Source organism: Peromyscus leucopus, chromosome 5, assembly GCF_004664715.2.
Source record: "Peromyscus leucopus breed LL Stock chromosome 5, UCI_PerLeu_2.1, whole genome shotgun sequence".
Taxonomy (NCBI): Eukaryota; Metazoa; Chordata; class Mammalia; order Rodentia; family Cricetidae; genus Peromyscus; species Peromyscus leucopus.
Genome location: NC_051067.1, coordinates 80,255,766 through 80,277,793, shown reverse-complemented (window position 1 = coordinate 80,277,793; position 22,028 = coordinate 80,255,766). Strand labels below are relative to the sequence as shown.

General features: G+C 48.9%; 2 protein-coding genes across 3 annotated transcripts in view; one reads left to right on the top strand and one right to left on the bottom strand.

The window, feature by feature from the left end:
• Nucleotides 1-2,433, bottom strand: part of LOC114694555 (nucleolar MIF4G domain-containing protein 1-like) — a 33,807-nt gene extending 31,374 nt beyond the window's left edge. Inside the window, exons 1-2 of the mRNA XM_037206470.1 lie at nt 2,260-2,433; nt 2,014-2,171 (exon numbers count right to left, since the gene is read on the bottom strand). Of these exons, the coding sequence (XP_037062365.1) occupies nt 2,014-2,171; nt 2,260-2,433 (332 nt within the window). The remainder of the gene's footprint in view (nt 1-2,013; nt 2,172-2,259) is intronic.
• Nucleotides 1,215-17,922, top strand: Sall1 (spalt like transcription factor 1). Of its 2 annotated transcripts, none has more exons than XM_028871542.2 (4): nt 1,215-1,359; nt 2,936-3,028; nt 11,768-15,195; nt 16,355-17,922. In XM_028871542.2, exons 2-4 carry the CDS (start codon nt 2,953-2,955, stop codon nt 16,793-16,795), a joined length of 3,945 nt encoding a protein of 1,314 aa, XP_028727375.1. In that variant the 5' UTR covers nt 1,215-1,359; nt 2,936-2,952; the 3' UTR covers nt 16,796-17,922. The 2 variants fall into 2 exon arrangements, with proteins under 2 accessions (XP_028727375.1, XP_037061972.1); XM_037206077.1 differs by lacking the exon at nt 1,215-1,359 and adding an exon at nt 1,428-1,888 and having other exon boundaries at nt 16,355-17,198.
• The last annotated feature ends 4,106 nt before the right edge of the window (nt 17,923-22,028 follow it).

Below are 22,028 nucleotides of genomic sequence, written 5' to 3'. Positions count from 1 at the left end.
AACAAGAAATTAGCGGGGGATGCCGCTCGCAGGGCCAGGCGCCCGCCTCTACGTCGTCGAGGACTCAAAAGAACGAAAAAAGTTATCAAAGTTTAGATACCACCAATTAATCCGTCTCTACTCGCCCATTTTTAATTAAACGGCGCGAAGGAGTTTTTGCGTTTTCGTTCGTTTGTTGTATTGGGCGGGGGAGAGATTCTCCCCACCCTTAATCACACATAGAGCCGACAGCGAGCACGTGTGAAGCTTCTCCCCCGAGCTTCCCTAGAAGCACACCGTGAGAAGGGTTTGTGGGACCGCCAGCTCCACTGGGTTTCTGGCCACTAGACTGCCCGGAGGTAGGGACTTTCAAGAAGCCAAGAGTGTTACCGACTGTTCACGACTGCTCCAAACACCGGCAGATTCGGGGAAGAAAGGCTCCAGTGCGCCTGGAAGCGTCGGTGCCACCCCGAAGGGTGCGCATTCGAGTGTTTTCAAGTGCGCAGATTTGCGGGGTGGGGGAGAGTGCTAGATTTAAAAATGCTCAGGTCTCATCACGTTCCCGGGGGTTTGGGGCAAGCGAGCGGCTCGCACCCCAGGAGCGCGCAAATCCATCTTTGCCGAGGGATCTCTTTAAATATTCAGTGAGAAATAATGGCATTTGAAACACCACCTATGGAAACATTATTATCTTCATTCTTCAACATCAGGCTCACTGATAGCTTCGTTTGTCTTTTTATCAAAATCTACAGTACCCAACAGAACCTGGGGAGAGGGAAAGAGCGAGGTGCGAGGGGATAGCGGGAGACCAGGGAGACGCGCGAGGGGTGGGCGAGCAAGGGCAAAACTAAGAAAAGGTAGGAAGAGTGAACAGGGAGAATGAAAGAAGGGAGAAGTTATACCAAGAAAGAATAAAGTCAGCAGATGGAAAAGATACTTTCAACTAGCACACAAAAGATTAAGGGAAAAAGAAAAAAAAATCGGAGAAGAAAAAAAGGCCATTTAAGAGAATGCGATATGGGTCCTGAATTCTGAGGCTCTGCTGCGAAGGCTAGTGCCCACTTCGCGCGAGCCGACTGTGGCACGATCCAGACTCAAAGGCGCTCCAGAATTGGGGCGTCCTTATGAGCCCTCTCCTCTCCCGATCGCGAGATAGGGCAAGGATTGTGTATCTGCACCCCTCCCCCGCCTCCACCCCCATTACTCAGCCGAAGTTTAGTTAGTTTAGTCCTTCGAGCGCAGGACTTCGGGAACCTCGGCGAGCGGAAACCCCGAGGCGGGAGGAGATCTAGGCTAAGCCGAGGACCAAGCCTCAGATTCGCGGGTGCCTCAGCCCGGAAGAGGGAGTGCAGGGCCCGGATTCCGGGGTCCCGTGCGCGGGTAAGGGAGGCTGTTACCCAGCTCTGGGAGATGGAGATAGAGCGAAAAGTTTGGGCGCCGCGCGTGGCAAGTGTCAGAAAAAAAAAGTGAAGGCGAGCTGCGGCGTAGCTAGGGGGCAGCGGACAGGACCCCCTCCCTTCTCACTCACTCATGGCTCAGGGAAGCCACCTCGTCAGACGAGGCGGCTAGGGTAGGGAGTAATGGGGTCCCGGGTAGAGGCGGTGCCTAGGGTCCGGCTTCCCAGGCCGGGGGCACGCAGCCTAGCACAGGATTAGCGGCGCCCCTCCCCTCCCTCCCGCCGAAGCTGAACTCGGAGCCCAGGCAGGTCCGTGCTCTCCACCCGCCCGGGGCTTAGCGGCGCCACGGTGGCCGCCGCCTCCCCGCGGAGTGACGCGCCCTGCAGCCAACCGGGGCGGCCGGGGGGAGGTTCGGGAGGGGTCCTGGGCGGAGCCGAGCCGCCCCCTTATCCCACGGGCTCGGGGCGCTTCTCCCGAAAACTTCAGCCCTAATTGTCCCGGGAATGTCCGAGGTAGAGAAAGGGAGCTAAGGAGCCAGCCAGAGGCTGGAGGAGCGCAGCTCCCAGGCAGGGAGAGGATGGGGTGGCGAGAAAACTGCCCCTCCCCCCCAGGCCCCAAACCCATCACGTTCCCAAACCTTTCCTGGGTCCTCTTCTCCGCACCCCCGCGAGCCCGGGATCCTGGGAATGGAGAACTCTGGGCGAAGGATCTCCGAGCCAGGCGGCGGGCAGGCGGGAGGGAGGCCCGGCAGCGGGCGGGAGGCGGACCGGCGTGGGGCTGGCTCTTCCCCACTCGCTTTTTTTTTTTTTTTTTTTTTTTTTTTTTACGAGGGTGGGGGTGGGCTGCTTTCTGGTAGCTCTTAAAGAAACGAAGGAACACTCACGAAACGGGACGCCCTCCCCACCCCCAATCCCGCCACGGGACTCCCTCCCCCCGCGGGCCGGCACGCAGCGCGGGAGTTGGGAAGTTCGCCGCGCGCCCGCAGCCTGGATCCCCAGCCCCCGCCGCCAGCCCCACCCCCCCGCGGCCCTGCTCCGCTAGGCTCCGGGGCGGGCATGCTAATTCGGGTCGGCCCAGCCCGGGATGGAGGGCGGGGGAGGGGGGAGGGGAACGAGCGGGGGGCGCCGGCCGGGGCGCCGGGCGCGCAGTGGCGAGGAGGCAGGCCCCCGGCGGCCGGGCCGTGGAGTCCCGGGCGGTCGCCAAGAGGGTTAACCCAGAGTCGGGCGGCGCGGCGCGCAGAGCCAGCCCCGCGGCCGGCTTATTGGGCCAGCGCGCGGAGAGACAGGGGTCTGCAGCAAATCACGAACTAATTGATTAAGGCGAGCGGGTTTGAATAGCGCTGGCCCGGTGCCAATCGCCTTTCAAAGAGCCCCTCTATGATTAATCGCAATGCATTATTGATAATCATAATTATAGCAGGACACATGCGCGCTGTGCCCGGGGCCGGGGAGCCGGGGAGGGGGCGGGCGGGCCGGCGGGCGGGGGGAGCCGCCGCCGCCGCCGCTCGATTTCCGTAATTTTGAGAAGATTTTTTTTAGTAATTTTTTATTCTGCCCCAGCTGATGTTTGAGCCAGCATGTCGCGGAGGAAGCAAGCGAAGCCTCAACATTTCCAATCCGACCCCGAAGTGGCCTCGCTCCCCCGGCGAGATGGTGAGTGCTCCGGCCCGCGCCGCGGACACACAGACACACGCACTCACACGCACACTCGGACCCACGCACACGCGGCGGGCCCCGCGCCCACCGCCGCTCTCGCCTTCTGCACTCGGCGCGTCTGATTTTATTTCATGCTTCCTCGATTTCAATTTGCCGGGCCGGGTTTCCCCCTGCCCCGGGAGAGCCAGCCCATCCCGGCTGGAGCTTTCCGGAGTTCCGTGTCCTCGGCTGGGCGGAGCAGGGTCGACCGGCCTCTCCCCTCCGCCCCGCCGGTCCGAGGAGCCCGGGCCACAACCCGGTCGCCCCAGGGGCGATTGCGCGGGCAGAGGTCGGCCGTGGCTGCCCACGCGAGGTCCCTCGTGCTCCCCTCACGGCACCCGGGTCCCCCTGGGCTGGGCCTCTGTCGCCTGGGCCTCTCAGCCCATCGCCGCCGCCAGCGTTAAAGAAGTTTACTTCGTGCGGGTGGCTGGACGCCGAGCGCGTGGGGAGCTCGCTGCACCCCCTCCCCATCTCTCGTTCCCACTCGGCTAGCGAGCGAAATGTGGAGCCTTTGAGGGTTTCGACCTGTGAGAAGTGGGGACTGGGATAGAGGAGTGGCATGCTGGGGTCGCGGCCAGAGTGTGCTGCCGGTGGCTCTGGAGACTGGGCTTTGGGACCGGGAAGTGTCGCGGTCCGGCTTTCCAAGTTTAGCCCCTGCACGGTTTCTCCCAACATTTGCACTCAGAATCCCTCAAATTCGGGCTTGGGTGTGTGCTCCCCACCTATTGAGGAGTCCCATCCTTCCAGACCGGTCCTGGAAACGGTCGTTCGTTGGACACTCTCTCGGGTCTGGGGGTTAGCCCACCAGACCCCTGAAGCGAGCAGATGACGAAGGCAGGGTCCTGAAAGGAATGGGCAAGTCGGGAAAAGTTTGTGTGCGGGAACTATGGCCTAGAGTAGGAGACACCCGTGCAGGGAACCGGGGCTACGGAGGGAAGACCCCTCCGACCCCAGCGTGACCTGAGCTGTTTCAGGGCAGAGTTTCCGAGCTCCCAGGCCGGAGCCTCCGCCCGCTTCCCCGGTCACCCGGCGCAGTGCCCGACTCTGCTGCGTGGGTCCACGGCTTACTGCTGCCCCTCGGGATCCTCAATCCCGGGAGGCGTTGCAGGGTGTGGAGGTGGGAGCTACACCCCAGCAGAGTTCCGAAGCGTGACCTGGGATCCGCGCCTCTGCCCACTCGGCTTTGCGGACGGCTGAGCCCCACATGGCAGACTCCTTCCCCAGAGGCCTGACTGAGCAACTCTGGGTGCAGGGACGCGCAGGCAGAGCCCCAGCGAGAAGGGTCCGGCGCTTCCTTCCTCCCCGCTGTTGGGAGAGGGCAGTCCTGGCGTGAGATACCTGGACATTTTTCGGGAGACCAAAGACCCATTAAGACAGCTGTTTGCCCAGCACTTTTTGAAGCTCGAAGCCATATCAGTGTCTGCTTCTCTCGGTTCTTCGGAAAGATCCCTGAAACACACACCGGCTTCCCACCCCAAAAGAACCGGTTCGAGGGTAAACCAGATGAGATTAACCAAGGCCGCAGCGACCACTCGGACTATTTTTGTGTGGTTTCTCAGCTAGTTTCTTAGGCCTCCTGCCGCCCCCACACCAATCTTTCTCAAAGTTTCTGAGGAGGCTTTTTTTTTTTTTTTTGCACTGGAATACTGTTAAAGTTAACAATTTGCATACGGAAAAACCCAACTAGGGAGGAGAGAGGGGTTTTTTTATTTTGTAAATTTGTACTGATTGTTTACATTTTCCACGCAAAATTTTCAAAAACAACCACCACCACATCGGGCTTCCGAAGAAATGATGCTTGCTAGTTCTCCGCTTTGAGTCTGGATCTGGAATTTTTAATAGTTAAGGCTTCTCATAAAGCGATAGCATTAAAGGAGTTCACTACCTCTTACTATTATTATTTATTAGTACAATTTTTTTTAGTTTATTTGAGCTTTGAGGTAAGTTAATTAAGGAACTGAGTCAAGTTTCCTTTCTTTCTCTTTCTTCTTTTTCACTTAATTTCTCCTTTTTTCTTCCTAAAAGCTAGTTCATTGTCCACAAAGCAGTGATTCTTCTGAGCACCCTAGGAAACACCCCACCCAGGCCCTTTTCTCACTCCCTCCTCTTCTTCAGTAGTAATAGTTTTAGGTTATGACTGTTTTTACATGGTTGAACAGTAAGTCTGGAAGAAGTTGCCTAGAGGGTAGGTTTTGTAACAGGGTTACAGGATTTAGTGTGCTGTAATGGTACTCCTACACAAGAACCCTTCCCACCAGCTGACGGTCAGGAGGGCCTCCCATACCCCGTTCTCTTCATTCAGGAACAGTTGTGAGATAGATAGAAATGAAAGTTCATGACATAGCTCAGCTTTGCTTTAAAAAGTCAGCTTTTCTGCACAGAGTCCAACAGTCTCAATCCACTCACCTACATAGAGCATGCACTTGAGAAGGTGCTGCCCAGACATTTGATATTTTTACTTTGGAAGCAGTCCCCTACTCAAATGCCAGCCTTACTTTTTCTTCTATCACAAGAGGGTCTTGCTGTAGCAAAAGAAATAGCAGATATTACCAAAGTGCAACGGGTTTATGCCCTTCTCCCTCAGAACTGTCTGACTTCTACCCAGAACAAAAGCTAGAAAAGTTTGCAGACCCAACCACTGTGGCTCTGAGGCAACCATTCCCCTCTAAGGTTGTGTGTCCTACTTCATGTGTGTGTAGTGTATGTTGTGTTTGAGTCTTACAAGGAAAGCCATGCCGTGCTAAGCTGCCATTCCAACAGCTTTATTCGAAGTTTTGGGGTTTTGTGTGTTTTTATTTTTCATTTTTAAGGGTTATTTAGTTGATCTTAGAACGTTGATAGTTTATTCTACTTGGTTTTTTTTTTTTTTCTGTTTCTTATGAAACCAGGATTATAGTAAGTAGAATTCATATCTTAAAAGATATTCAACAAGTCTTCAGTTACTTGTAGAAAGATAACTGGCTTTGGAAAGATTATTTACCAAGATAGATAATTCTTGGAAAAGAGAATGTGTGAATCTAATGATTTAAAATGTGGTTACTTTTCTGTGAGTTTGGATTTCCAGGGTGTGTGTGTGTGTGTGTGTGTGTGTGTGTGTTCACTCCTTTTGGTGATGATTTCAATATTCTTGCAGCTACTTGGGAGACCCATTCTGACTTGATTCGTTTAAATATTTTATTGCTCAGCTTTTTTTAAGGAAAGGATAATATTAGAAGAAAATTAAAGCATCAGAAATTGGAGATAAAACATTGACTCTCTTAAGAAGTATCCTGAAAGCCCCTCTTACTCATATTAATAAAGAAATTGTATTATTTACCAAAGTAATTTACTCATTGTAAGCAGCTTAATGGCCACACATTGATTTCTGGGCCCAAAAGGTTAGGGAGAACTATAATGAATTGCTTTAAAAAAAAAAAAAAAAAACTGACACCTGCAAGATAAGGCAGTTGGAAAGAATTCGTGTTTAATGAAGCCTATTTTAAGTTTGGTGGAAATGGAAGATTCTGGATGATAAAAAGTGAACTGCTTTTTTGTTTTATTTTGTTTTGAGATTTGCTTCAGGCTGCAGATCCTCTCTAAAATGTTGAAAACAAACACACAGCAAAGCCGGATCAGGCAGGAGATAAAATGTGTGAAGGTGGCTTTTTGGTATGGAGCATTTGGTGGTGTAGTTTACATCCAGTTTCTGGAATGGCTCATGGGCACAAGTTACCAAATTATAGGGTGCTCTTTGGGAAGCTCTTTCTTTTCTCCACGTTTGGAGGCTTCAAGTTGTCTTTTACCAACAGTCTCCTTCAGAAGGCAAAAGCCCACCTTTTTCTGGTTGAGAATCTTTAGGGCGGTGGGGGAAGGGACTCAGACAGGTTCCAGGTTTCCGAACTTAGCCAAGCTCAGTGTGTAGGAACCAGAAAAATCGAAATTCTTCTACAGTTTAAACATGGCTTTTCTAACACAGTCCCTGGTGCGGAAAGCCTGTGTTCCAAAATACTCTTAGAGGAGAGAGAAGAGACTATTAACCTAAGACTTGACACCCCTCCCCCCAAAAAAAGAAAAAAAGTTTGTGCCAGGGTTTAGAAAACCCGTGTGTGTGTGTGTGTGTGTGTGTGTGTGTGTGTGTGTGTGTGTGTGTGTGTGCCCGTAGAGCTGTTCTAACCTTGGCCGGCCTCCTCCCATGCAGAGGTGACAAGGTCCAGATCATAATATGTCCCTCAGTGTCTTCCCAGTGACCCCCAATTTGGGTCTTGCTAGTCACTTAGCAGGAAGTTAGTAGTTTATTTTAGTTTCTCCTTATCAGCTTGGCTTCTTTTCCTAACCTTATTCCCCTGCCACCCCCAGATGCCAGACCCCCAGAGGGGAAGATTGACAGGTAGTTCCCATAGCCGAGCCTCACCCTCCAACAGCGGGATTTAGTTTCTTGTGACTTCGCCAATGTTTGTGTAGTGAGCGTTTAGATCTCGCCTTAAGGAGTCTCTCTTTTACGCGTCACTGGAATAGGAAAGCCACAAAGCAGTTTTTGAACAAACGCTTGCAGTTGGGACCCCATCTAGTGTTCAGTTTGATTCATCCGTGGGGAAGACATTTTCCCCTTTTATTTATTGTGAGCAAGAGGTGGGCCGGGAGCAGTGCTTTCAATGGAGTATCTTGTCCACGTTATTTTTTCAGAGATTTCTCCTGTATCCTTTCACAGAATCAGGGCTGGCACTGTAAACTTGAAGGAGACCAGTGAGTTGGTCATTTGGTTGCATACTGCATAAAGGAAACTTCAGACATTACTGAAAATATTCACAGCGTATGTTGTGTTTACAGTTTTTCTGGAACCTTAAGTTGGACATTCAGATTCTGTCTTTAAAAAAAATAAAAAAATATATAGAATCACTCAATCAAATATGTTTGTGATCACCTTTGCAAGTAGGTCCATGGGAAGGAACAGCCTGTTAAAATTAGGGGCCCCAACTCCACCACTGTTTGAATTCTGTTAAGAAATGCTAATGTGGTCTTAAGGTAATGGGAAGTAGAGTGGAGGGCCTTTCTAAAGAGCTCCAAAAAACAAAACTAAATCTGGTAGAGCCTGGTGGTTGGTTTCTAGTTTTTTTGTTTTGTTTTGTTTTCCTTTTCTTCCTTTCCTGCTTGGCTAAACCTTTCTGTACGAGGCATAGTTTTATTTTTGTTTTCTGAGTAGACAGATAGGCTACAACACTTCAATTTTGTCCTTCCGAGTCTGCTGTGTTTGGTTCAGATGATGAAAAAAGTGACAAATTTGAATTGGATACCTAAATAGCTCACCAAGAGCTTAAACATCTGGAGTTTCAGTGTCGATTTGGTAACAATTTGGTACACACCTCCTTCCTCCAAAAGAAGAACAGAAATACTAAGCATCTTTTTCTGTTTGCTGAGAAAAAAAAAAGCTCTTGCTTCGTAAATGTTCCTACCTGACTGGAATTACAAAATTAATGTGAATGCAAAATCCTTCGAAAAGGATCCGGAATGCGATTTTCACCACAATAGGGGAAACAAGGCAACTAACTGTAGTTACTATAATGAGGTCACCAGTTGCTATCCTGTCTAACAGATTATTGAGAGATACAAGATAACAGAGGATAGGATGAGAAAAAAATGGATTAGAACAGAGGCGTGTGTGTGTGTGTGTGTGTGTGTGTGTGTGTGTGTGTGTGTGTGCACACGCATGCCTGCCTGCCTGCCTGTTATCTAATTGCAACTTAAAGTATTCCTTTTAGCAGTTGGGGCTGAAGGTTCATGCTGGTTTCCTGGCCTGTCTTCTTTCTCTTTAAGCTGCTTCGCTGGAATTGTGTTCACAATGCAGATGGGTTTAAAGTTAGGCATTTTAGAGTGCAGCAGCACCTGCTTCGGAAGCGAGTCAAAAGAGATACCACAATTTTGGGGGTGGGGGCAACATGTTCATAAACATCAGGAAATTAAATTAGTTGATTGAACAGTGAGATCGAATGTCAGCTTACTAAATTATGAAAATCAAAGGTCAAATATGGGCAATTTTTAGACAGGAGCTCTCTCTGAAGCAAGCAGGCATTTATTTTGAAGCATCTCTGTTCTCTATCCAGTTAGCATAATCCTAAATATAAAAATGTTCAGGTTGAAAAACTTGAAAATTCTCCAGTGAGTCTTGAAGCCGCACGAATGCAGAATCCCAGTGCAGAGAGATAATAATCCATTAAGCCCTCCAAAGTAACCTCCTCTTATTTTTTCTATATGTATGAGAATATCAGATGCTTGCAAGTTATAAAGAATTAAAATGCCCTTTAACCGTGAGCACAGATGTGCTAAATATTTGAAGCAACCACATTGTAATGTGTACAATTGATGAAGTCAGTTTTCTGATTTCCCTTGCTGGTTATTTAGTTCTGAATCTGTCATTATTTGTCTAAGCCCAGCTGACCAAGCAAAACTGTGTTTTAAAGTGGCTTTATGTTTTGATAAATGTGAGCTGGTTGAAAAGTATTTTCCACTGAATGCAGAGCTTAATAGAACATGCTGACATAATAGTTTTAATGCATTTTGTTGAAAATGTGTGAACAAACAGAATAGCTTTTGTTCCTTCATAATTGGCTGTAAAAGTAGATGGAAACATAACCATTACATATGGAAATGTGCAAAGAGAAAGAAATAACATTTCTGTTGAATATATTAGGAATTGCATTTCCAGTTTAAAATAAGCATCTGAAATGGATGCATCATTTAAAATCAGTTGTCAAAATACGAAGCTTTAAACAGAATTTTTGTCACATCATTTTTGTCCCAAGTGAAGCAGTGTAACTTTAGCAAATTTCATTTAATATTTTGTTTGTATTATTTCAAAGCAAGAGGAGAGACAGAAAGTGCTTAAAACAGCACCTTCAGTGTGCATGGGAATCTGGTGCCAATTAGGATGATTAAACATTAAATTAAAACTGGATCATTATCGGTATTTTCTGCTACAACTGTGATTTGTTTGGTGTTGTTAATGCATTTTGCACTATAACCCTGTGTAGATTTAAAGATGGGGATTAGGAAAGCTGGCTTATTAAGTATAACTTAGCTACTAAAATAACTCTCCCAGTGAGGAGAGCGTGCATACGTTCGGCATACTTTACCAGGGGCCCTAATGGACTTCCGCATCACTCCAGGCAGATAGGGTTAAGGAATTTTCACAAGTGACTGTTTAGGTGTTAATTGTATTTTCTGAAATGCAAAACTCTTCAAGCTTGTTAGATGCTTAATCCAAAAAGGTAACCTCTGGCTCTTTTGAGTTGACTGGGAGGGGGTGGGGGGGGTGAGCAACATTTTGATTTTACATGCATTCATATCTGCAATTACTTTTTTTTCCTCTTGCAAGTTTTCTAGAAGATTCAATTTGGAAGTCATGGAAACTACCTATTATCTGATTCAGCTTTGTAGAAAAGCATGCAGGGAGGTAATCCTTGAATTAAACAGTTTTTTTCACAGCCTTCGGAGATGACCACACACCATTTGTACAACAGAAGTTGGTGTTCCCCATGCTGAGCAAACAAGGGGACGCCATCCTGTCTTTGAATAGGATGTTAGCTTGGAGTTGGAGATTTTGGTGTTTAATTTACAAATGGATCTTAGTGAGAAGACATCTGAGCAACCAGTGAAGACAAACAAGAAATCTAGGCATATATATATATCAAATATATGAAAGGGTTTGATATGCTCTGTTTAACAATTGATAACAATAAGAAACAGAGGTTTTTTGTTTTTGTTTTTTTAAAGACATTCAGGCAAAACTTGGCAAACTCTCTTTCAAGCATGATTCCTTAAGGATGGGAGCGCTTCCCACCACATTCTTCTTCGGTTAGTGTGGAGCAGACTGGAGATGCCACGGCAGTTTTTATAGACAGAAAGACCACTTTTGAGGAGGGATTTAGAAGAGTGCCACTTGGGGCACAATAGCATATATTCTCTGGCTAGGAGATTGATCGCCAGGGTTCATTCCTGAATTTGAAAAATGAATGTGTTGGGGAGTGATACATAGGTCCAGACAAGCCTATGAGAGATTATGTTCCTCTGTGTGTGTGTGTGTGTGTGTGTGTGTGTGTGTGTGTGTGTGTGTGTGTTTTGCTTTCTCTTTTGAAGTCAAAAAACGGGTCTGTTAGTGATGTCACTGAACTGTGCTTGTGATTACTCAGCCTGGGCTCAGGTTCCAGGCAGGGGCTTGAGGTGATTCTGGAGTCAGTCCCCAGCTAGGTGTTATGCATTTTTCCCCCTTGTCAACAACTGATTGGAACTTGAATGACTACAAATTAGTTTAGTGACAGAACAAACTGTCACAGATGTCTTTGCATCAGTTGAGAATGAATAAGGTTGACAGAAACTCAAGAGCCTAATAAGTCCTCAGCCTGCTTGAGGGACCCTCTCCCGGCAAGTAGACAATCAGTGTATAAAATATTGGAAATCAATACTTCACTATGGAATTTCATTATGTACCAATGTCCTCCTTTCATGGTATTTTATATTTTGATGAATTGTCTGAAGGCCATAACTATTCAAGATGCCAGCTGGATAGCAGTCCCTCAGCAACTCAGGTAACACAGCCTAGCTGTCAGGGGCTCCATTTGGAGTTTTGCAGATAGAAAGCATTTATGACCCTTTCTCTCCTTTTCAAGTCATTGCTAACAATCTGTCCTGGCTTCGTTTTAACCCTGCACCTTTTGATGTTTATAGGGGACACAGAGAAGGGTCAACCAAGTCGCCCCACCAAGAGCAAGGATGCCCATGTCTGTGGCCGGTGCTGCGCTGAATTCTTTGAATTATCAGATCTTCTGCTCCACAAAAAGAACTGCACTAAGAATCAATTAGTTCTGATTGTCAATGAAAGTCCAGCCTCCCCACCCAAAACCTTCCCTCCTGACCCGTCTCTCGATAATCCTGATGAGCAAATGAAAGACGCAGTGAACAAAACAGACCAAGAAGATTGCAGCGACCTTTTAGAACACAAGGGACTTGACAGGGAAGAGTCCATGGAGGTGGAGGCCACAGTTGCTACCAGCAGCAGCAGCAGCAGCAGCAGCACGTTGAGCAGCATCACCAACAGCACCACCCCAAGCTGCCACGGCGGCTCCTCCACGGGTACCTCAGCGATCACAACCTCTCTACCTCAACTCGGGGACCTGACGACACTGGGCAACTTCTCGGTGATCAACAGCAACGTCATCATCGAGAATCTCCAGAGCACCAAGGTGGCAGTGGCCCAGTTCTCCCAGGAAGCGAGGTGTGGGGGGGCCTCCGGAGGCAAGCTGGCCATCCCAGCCCTCATGGAACAGCTCCTAGCCCTGCAGCAGCAGCAGATCCACCAGCTGCAACTCATAGAGCAGATTCGTCACCAAATACTGCTGTTGGCTTCTCAGAACGCAGACCTGCCAACATCCTCTAGTCCTTCTCAAGGTACTTTACGAACATCTGCCAACCCCTTGTCCACACTAAGTTCCCATTTATCTCAGCAGCTGGCGGCGGCAGCTGGATTAGCACAGAGCCTTGCTAGCCAATCTGCCAGCATCAGTGGTGTGAAACAGCTCCCCCCAGTCCAGCTACCTCAGAGCAGCTCCGGCACCATCGTCCTGCCCAGCAGTGGCACTTCTCCCAACATGAGCCTAGTGACGGCGGCCGTTCCCACCCCATCCTCAGACAAAGTGGCTTCCAGTGCTGGTGCCTCCCACGTCAGCTCCCCGGCAGTCTCAGTATCATCGCCACCAGCATTCGCAATAAGCAGTCTGTTAAGTCCTGCATCTAACCCACTTCTACCTCAGCCAACCCCAGCTAACGCTGTTTTCCCCAGCCCTTTGCCCAACGTTGGAACAACTGCAGAGGATTTAAACTCCCTGTCTGCCTTGGCCCAGCAAAGAAAAAGCAAGCCACCAAATGTCACTGCCTTTGAAGCAAAAAGTACTTCAGACGAGGCATTCTTTAAACACAAGTGCAGGTTCTGTGCGAAGGTCTTCGGGAGTGACAGTGCCTTGCAGATCCACTTGCGCTCCCATACTGGAGAGAGGCCGTTCAAGTGCAACATCTGTGGGAACAGGTTCTCCACCAAGGGAAACCTGAAGGTCCACTTCCAGCGCCACAAAGAGAAGTACCCCCACATCCAGATGAACCCCTACCCTGTACCGGAGCACTTGGACAACATCCCCACAAGCACCGGCATCCCCTACGGCATGTCCATCCCCCCGGAGAAGCCAGTCACCAGCTGGCTAGACACCAAGCCGGTCCTGCCCACTCTGACCACTTCTGTCGGACTTCCGTTACCCCCAACGCTCCCAAGCCTCACACCCTTCATCAAGACGGAAGAGCCAGCCCCCATCCCTATTAGCCATTCCGCCGCCAGCCCCCAAGGCTCAGTCAAAAGTGACTCTGGGGCCCCTGACTTGGCCACAAGAAATCCAAGTGGGCTCCCGGAGGAAGCTGAAGGGTCTGCTGTGCCGCCCTTCAGCGGAAGGAGTGAAGAGACTGGCGTGGCCACCGGCGCAGCCCCAACAGCGGGCAGCAGTACTCTGAGCTCCCCAGTGGCTGACTGTGGCCCAGGAGGGGCCACCTTCACCAACCCTTTGTTGCCACTCATGTCTGAGCAGTTCAAGGCCAAGTTTCCTTTCGGGGGACTCTTAGATTCAGCCCAGGCCTCGGAGACATCCAAGCTGCAGCAACTGGTAGAGAACATTGACAAGAAAGCCACTGACCCCAATGAGTGTATCATCTGCCACCGGGTCCTCAGCTGCCAGAGCGCCTTGAAAATGCACTACCGGACGCACACTGGGGAGAGGCCCTTCAAGTGTAAGATCTGTGGCCGGGCCTTCACCACTAAAGGGAACCTTAAGACGCACTACAGTGTCCACCGGGCTATGCCCCCACTCAGAGTCCAGCATTCCTGCCCAATCTGCCAGAAGAAGTTCACAAATGCAGTGGTCCTTCAGCAGCACATCCGAATGCACATGGGAGGCCAGATCCCTAATACCCCAGTCCCTGACAACTACCCCGAGTCCATGGAGTCTGACACGGGCTCCTTTGACGAGAAGAATTTCGATGACTTAGACAACTTCTCGGATGAGAACATGGAAGATTGTCCTGAGGGCAGCATCCCGGATACACCCAAGTCAGCTGACGCGTCCCAAGACAGCCTGTCCTCTTCGCCTCTGCCCCTTGAGATCTCGAGCATCGCTGCTTTGGAAAATCAAATGAAGATGATCAATGCTGGCCTGGCAGAGCAGCTGCAGGCCAGCCTAAAGTCGGTGGAGAATGGGTCCGTGGAAGGGGACGTGCTGACCAACGACTCGTCCTCAGTGGGTGGCGATATGGAGAGCCAGAGTGCCGGCAGCCCCGCCATCTCAGAGTCTACCTCTTCCATGCAGGCTCTGTCCCCATCCAACAGCACCCAAGAATTTCACAAGTCGCCCAGCGTCGAGGAGAAGCCACAGAGAGTGGGGCCTGGCGAGTTTGCCAACGGTCTGTCTCCCACCCCAGTGAATGGGGGTGCTTTGGACTTGACCTCTAGTCACACAGAGAAAATCATCAAAGAAGATGCTCTGGGAATCCTCTTTCCTTTCCGAGACCGGGGTAAATTTAAAAACACTGCTTGCGACATTTGTGGTAAAACCTTTGCTTGTCAGAGTGCCTTGGACATTCACTACAGAAGTCATACCAAAGAGAGACCGTTCATTTGCACGGTTTGCAATCGTGGCTTTTCCACAAAGGGTAATTTGAAGCAGCACATGTTGACACATCAGATGCGAGATCTGCCGTCGCAGCTCTTTGAGCCCAGTTCCAACCTCGGCCCCAATCAGAACTCTGCAGTGATTCCCGCCAACTCACTGTCATCTCTCATCAAAACGGAGGTCAACGGCTTTGTGCACGTTTCCCCTCAGGACAGTAAGGATGCCCCCACTAGTCACGTCCCTTCGGGGCCTCTGTCATCCTCTTCGACATCCCCAGTTCTGCTCCCAGCTCTGCCCCGGAGAACTCCCAAACAGCACTATTGTAACACGTGTGGTAAAACCTTCTCCTCCTCGAGTGCGCTGCAGATCCATGAGAGAACTCACACTGGAGAGAAACCCTTTGCTTGCACTATCTGTGGAAGAGCATTCACAACAAAAGGCAATCTGAAGGTACCTGCTCTGCCTGCACCCCACCACCCACCAGCCCTTTCTCATGCCCTTGATTGATGATAGTGCATGCGCATGCTCCTGAAGCCCTCAGCTGTGTAGTCAGGGAGAAGGTTCTGGAAAGGGGACCTGCTGCAGGCAGCTGACTGGGGGGGGGGGTTGCTGGGGGGGGGATAGTGATATGATGTGAAGGAGCCTTATTAGGTCAGGATCATGGCAGGGACAAGGGCAGCCTGTAGCTTGATTCATGTCACCACGCCTTGAATAATTCGGTACCTAAGCAAAGTAGCAGCCTCTCTCTGCTGTCTTGCTAAGTGCACCAAATGAATTGCTTTACCTACCAAATCAGACAGCCTGGTGTTGCCATGGGGTATTGATTAAAGACCTCCATGTGGCCTGCGTACTGCCCATATCACTTAATAATTACGGCTCTCTTTGGCGTATGCAGCTATTTTTCATAACTGCCGTCTAGCATGGTTTGTTTTTCTAGAAACAGTAACATCACTCCTCTGCTAATGGGCATTATGATAATTGATTACACGACATTTCCTACTGATATGTGTTGGAAATAAAGCAAATATGCTCGTTCTAGAGCAACAGTTGAGCACTCTCGCTGTGTACATTCTTCTGTTGACAGAGTATTTCTCTGGAGGTTGCTGCCAGAAATGTGAAATGAATAATTACGTTCTGGTTTTTCTTTTCTCTGTGCAGGCCCTCCAATGGGCAATCAGTGAGGGCTACTTTCTTCCCATCTGAAAAGGACATTTACAGGGTAAAGGGTGTCAGATACAATACTTACCACTGCAACGAGAGTGGACATAACAATTCTAACCCTGAAAGGCGCTGTCTGCGACTGCCTGGCTTGCTTGAGGCCATTATAAGCTAAATATGGGTAATAAAAAAAGAGTAAGTAAGGCTTCTTTGCCCAGGAAGAGGAGAGCCAGCCCAGGGCTGCAGAGAGCGAACACATTATTACTAGACCTTGGGAGTGGATGGTTCCTCGTATCTTCCCCCTGTCTGTCATGTAATAAGAATAGACATTTAGGCCACTTGCTGTGTCGAGTGTTGGGATATGAATTGAGACAGATTCAGCTATTAAGCTTCTGGCTCTCTCTCTCTTTCTCTCTCTCTTCTCCTCTCTCTTCCCCAACCCACATCACAGGTCCACATGGGCACGCACATGTGGAACAGCACCCCTGCACGCCGGGGCCGGCGCCTCTCCGTGGATGGCCCCATGACATTTCTAGGAGGCAATCCTGTCAAGTTCCCAGAAATGTTCCAGAAGGATCTGGCGGCGAGGTCAGGAAGTGGGGATCCGTCCAGTTTCTGGAACCAGTACACAGCAGCCCTGTCCAACGGGTTGGCCATGAAGGCCAACGAGATCTCTGTCATTCAGAATGGTGGCATCCCTCCAATTCCTGGAAGCCTGGGCAGCGGGAGCAGCTCACCTATCAGCGGGCTGACAGGGAACGTGGAAAAGCTGGGGAATTCTGAACCCAGTGCTCCTCTGGCTGGCCTGGAGAAAATGGCGAGCAGCGAGAATGGAACCAACTTCCGCTTCACCCGATTCGTGGAGGACAGCAAAGAGATAGTCACCAGCTAAAGCTGCCAGAGCATTTCCGCTCAGAATGCCGCCCGAGGTTGCCTCCTGGCCCAGCCAGCCCCTTTACCTTCTGGCCCCTGGGACTATGAACTACATTACGAAGACATTCTTTTGTACTTTGTTCAACCTCTAGAGTTCTAAGAAAGCTTATTTATTAGTGCTATAACCTTGCTTTGCAAACAGAATGCAAGCATTAACTTTGGTCTTCTGTATTTTGGACTAAATACTAATGGACTAGAGTGCTGTAAGCTTGCTGTAACATTTATGGCAATCGCAAGTTGCCCTGCTAGGCGTCTTAATCTGGCATTAACTTATTTTCTATATCCAGTTTAATATGAATCTGGTGTTGATGCAATGCCTTCGTGATGCGTTAGATCCCTAATAAAGTCTGTATATAAATGTACACTTTGATCCTGCTGGGAACTTTTATCAGCAAACACATTGTCGAATCTTTCTAAACAGATTTAAGGGAAGGACTTTAAGTACAGGCTGAACATTTGAAAGGTTTGGGTTTTTTGTTTGTTTGTTTGTTGTTTGTTTTTGGTTTTGTTTCATTTTTATTCTAAGCATCAACCTGCTTTTTTTTTGTTATTTTATAGAGTTAACCATTTCCGTTTTGAACTGCTATTTGTATTGTGCTTTTTACTTGAGTCGTCTTCAATGTTAATAAGTTTCTGTACAGTAATAAGCACGCAGAATTCTTTAGAGGGGAAAAAAAACACAAATGTTTTGGTAGTTGAAACTGAGACGTAGCATTTTTGCCTTGTAGGGTATATTCACAGTAGAAAACGTGTGCTGGAATTTCACAATGCTGCTAACGATAGCATCTTGAACAACCTTCAGTGGAGAAATGTAGATGCTCTTGTATATACAATAAGAAATATCACTTTCATTAAAATGTACATATGTTCCTTACAAGAGCAAATGCTTCTTGATCGAGAGCAGGTATAGTGTTGGTTTATTTTGTATTAGGTATGGAAGGAAAAAAATGGACTGTTACATGCACTTTCTTGGAAAGTTGAAAGGGGGGGATTCCAATTTCTTTAACATTTAATACTTACTAACAACAGAGATACTGTAATTTTACTCAAGTAATCAAATACATTTTTTTTTTGCAACAGATAAAACAACATACCGTGTCTGTGTTTTTAGAGTGCATTTCTGTTTAACCAGATCCCTAAAGGTAGTTTAACATTTCCCCAGGTAGTTGTAAATTGCGTGTGAGAGCGAGTATCTCCTCTAAATAAGAAATAGTAAAGGGCGTAACAGGAACAGGCATGCATGAGCCTGCATTTTGTTTTGGTTTGGACCTTTTTTTTTTTTCTGTTTCCTTGTTTGTTTTTGTTTACTTGCTTGCTTGTTTGCTTGCTTGCTTTTGAGATCTGGCCATCTACCTATTTCTCCAATATCCATTTCTTGTTTGGAAATGTATATTACTTTTCACCTTTATCCCATTCCACCTCCCAAGAGAGGGGAGAAAAAATTAGCTGTGGTTGGAGACCTCATCCTGACAGGTAAGTTCCCTCCAACATGATCTGAGGACTTAGATTTCAACCTTAACTATTCTAGTTCCATTTCACTAGATTCTGTGGCCTGTTTTCTCAGGCAGTTGAGAGCTGCATTGCTGGAGAATTCCCCATGCAGCAGGGTTATATAACCTGACTCAGAAACTGGGCCTCAACCCAGGAGGTCAACATTTTCTTTATTTAATTAGTCTTTTAGGCATTTAAAAGCACATGCATATTTAAAAGGAAAAAAGTATAATTCAGATCTGTAGGAGCAACTTGAAACATTTCACCATGCAAGTTCATCTGAGTTCTTCCTTTCTGTCTTTTGTTCTGGGGGCATGTTCTCTATGCACAATTTTAGGGTGAGCAATAGACAGTATGGAAGTTGTCTGCACAGGGGTCGATGAACCCTTTGTCTCAGGGAGGTGATGAATTTCACTGAACCTGGCTGTGCCCCGGTGAGGACTCCTAGCAGAAGCTCCCATCAGGCCTGGGCCATTCCAAGGCTACCCTGGCCCCTGCCGCTCCTACCCAAGATTTGTCCTTAAACTCCAAAACCACGATGGCGCGGTTCAAGCTCCAGCTCAGCCTCACAGTCCAGCCGGGAGTTCGGGAAAGCCCCTGTCTTTGGATCTGACGTCGCGGGATGGGGCCCCCAAACCAGAGGGAGTGGGCGGAGTCGGGGTACAGTGCAGATGCCTTGGTTCCCCTTCAGAGTCTTTTCCTGCCACCCTGCCTGCAACATTTATTTCTCCAAGAATGAGCACCGGAGGAAGAGGCCAGACGCTCCTCGGTTGCTGAGAGGCCACGGTCCCTCTGGCCTCGCATGCAGTGGAGGGGCAGCGCTCCGGGCTCCCGCACGAAGCCTGGGGATGTCGGGGCGATCCCCGGGCTGCGGCCACCGCGAGGAGCCAGGCAGTGACAGCGCCTCTGCCACCCTCCCCAGCCACCCCGCGGCAGCTGGGCCCCCGCTCCTGGGTTGCGGCAGGCCGGCCGGGTCCCCAAGTCCCGCTGGCGGCGCGCTTCCCAGGGGCCTGCGAGGCTGTTTCCGCGAGGGGGCAGGGGCGGGCGCTTTTCTTTATCCTTCGAACCTCTCTTATAGCGTTTTCTGCAAGTTAAGGCGAACTAAAGTAACTTTGGGTTCAGCCAGATTTTCGAAGGACACCTACGCTCCCATGATAGAGTCGCGGTCCCGGTGTCTCCGTGCCCCTCCTCCTGCCTTTTGTCCAGACCTATCTGTGTATCAGTTGGTTATCATTCTAATGTACCGATCACTACCTGCCCATGCCTCTCCAAGGCCATTCCAAACCCAGAAAGCGCGGAGCCCAGAGATAAACAAGCTTGGCCTTTGATACTCATAGAGCAACTGGTTGGGTTCCGGCAGAAGATGCAAACGTGCCTTGCCCATCTCCGGTTCTGCCACCCAGCCTCCTTTTCCCCCGCGGGACAACATGGTAGTTTGGATCCAGGTTGGCTGAACTAAGAAGGGTGGTTGCAGACAGGAACGACAATTAAGTTCACAAAATTTTAAAACTAAATATACTCACTTTGGTGGCTTTTTTTTTTTTTTTTTAATGTGAGTTGTGAAGATACCTAAAAATTCACTGGTGCCAATGGCCCAAAGTTTACCAACTTTAAGGACTTGTTTATGCTTCTTAACCCCTGTGTCTTTCCCTTCTCTTCCTTTATGATTCCTTCCACCCTTTCCCTGTCCTGCTTCCTCTCCTCCCCCAGTAAGGGCCTCCCTTCCTGGAAAACACCATTGGAAAAGCAGTTGATGATTGACAGTGACCTGGGGAGGAAAAGAAGTTACCACTCCTGCTGGCGGAAGCTACCTAAAGATCCTCAAGTAGGGGGTCTGTGAGGAGGGGGCAGGGAAATGAAAAAAAAAGGGGGGGCCTTGCAGATAGATCTATTGGAGATAAACCGAAGCCAGCTTGGGGCTTTGCCTGTTCACATCCTCGCTTCCCAGTTCAGATTTATAAACCGCTGTTAGGGCGTGGGGAGGCAACGGCATTTTTAAGTTATGCATTTGTTTTTTAAAAGTGTTCAAACAGAAAGTCCGAGATGATTTGCAGTTCACGACGTAGACTTCTAGCAGTAGGTTATTTGCTTATTGTTTTTGGCATGTTGAGAATGTCAAGGAAGAGGAATCTAAAAGAGAAAAGGCAAAAGAGCCCCCGCTCTGTTAGAACTTCGCAGTTCTGTTAGAAAAACAAAGCCGTGGTCTCTCTGCTAGGAGTGACACACTCCACCCGAATGAAACTAACGACAGAGGGGTAACAACTGGGGTGGGTGGGGGGAGCAGCGTCGAGGGAGTTCCAAAGGGTCCCTCGGTAAGGCAGCAATCTGAGATCCACGGAAAAGTGGAGAAGGATAAGACAGGAATTAGGTCATCTGGTCCAGACCCCAGGAAATATGTTTAGATCAAAGGCTGCACTGTCAGAGTACACAAAATAGGACCCACTGGGCCCTCCCAATATTTTCATCTCGGTGCTAAGAAGTGCCAAGCTAACCAGCTCGGTCTGATGAAAGAGGGCTAAAAATTACAACTGTAAAGACGGCTGAGGAGAAAAACGTCCTCTCGACTGTAATAGGAAGATAAAGATTTAGATTTGAGCTCAAGAGTAACAACATGCAGGCCCAGATCAACATAAACTTCCTGGAATTTTAGCACTAAGTAAATTATCTAATCCTAACCCACTGTCCCTTCCTCGTCCCGTGTCCTCCCCCCCCCCCCCCCCCGCGCCACGTCCTGTGCAGTTGAGAATGCCAGATCATTTACATTTTAAAAAATTGTTAAATTTTAACTACAGTCTAAGAACGTTGCAGGAGGCCTTCTTTTGGAAGCACTTATTTTACATTCCTTAAGGGTCCATCTCTCTCTCTCTTTTTTTTTTTTGTCTCCCTAAGCAGCCCTCCTGTCCCTGTGGCTCCCCCCTGAGTGCCTGTTGGGTGTGCGTGGGCTTTTAAGCTTAGTCTTAAAGTTTTCCACTGAAAGACGAGATTGACAGAGGCTGAGAGCTCGTGTCTATAAACCTAGCTTTGGATCCACACAATTCAGCAGTGGCTGATATTTTAACAGCTAAGCCCAAGTCTGTGTAAGACATTCTTTCACCGCCGAGCTGATGGCCTTTAAACCAACTGCCAAGGAACATGGGGTAGATAGAAACATCCAGAAAAAGGACAGGAAATCCCAGAGAAGGAAAATTCACCCGGGCTAAATCCAGGGCCCTAGATCCTTGCTGAGTCTGGTTTCCAATCTCAACTGTTTAAACATATGATTTGGCTTCCCTGGGTTTCTGCATCCATCTGAGCTCAAGTTGAATAGACTCGTAGACGATGTGTTGGCTTGGCTGGGCTCTCTGTGAATCAGGACACTGAATGTGAGGAGCCCTCACAGACACCCCCAGGAACAGGCGCTCCTCTGTGTGGGGCCCTCCATTTTCCTCTAGGAGGGCAACTCCAGGATCAACCGTTGATTTAGGTTTTTGTGGAGGGCTTTGCAGATGGACAAATCACAAAGCTGGAAGTTCCACAGAAGTCGCTCTCGGTTGGAGGCAGAGTGGACCTCACCCAGCCTCAGGAAGCATAGTTAAATCCTGACACAGCAGTCTGTCAGGGCATGGATGAGAGACTGGAGTCACAGATCACAATCATGGCTCCCTTCGGTAGGAGGTCTAGATGGCCCCTGTGAACATGGGTGAGATTGTAACTGTGGCCAC

What these genes read in the sequence shown, in the direction of transcription:
- Sall1 (XM_028871542.2), top strand. Translation starts at nt 2,953, where the DNA reads ATGTCGCGGAGGAAGCAAGCGAAGCCTCAACATTTCCAATCCGACCCC. An exon ending in CTCGCTCCCCCGGCGAGATG is followed by an intron (nt 3,029 to 11,767) that starts GTGAGTGCTCCG and finishes TGATGTTTATAG; the next exon opens with GGGACACAGAGAAGGGTCAA. An exon ending in CAACAAAAGGCAATCTGAAG is followed by an intron (nt 15,196 to 16,354) that starts GTACCTGCTCTG and finishes CCCACATCACAG; the next exon opens with GTCCACATGGGCACGCACAT.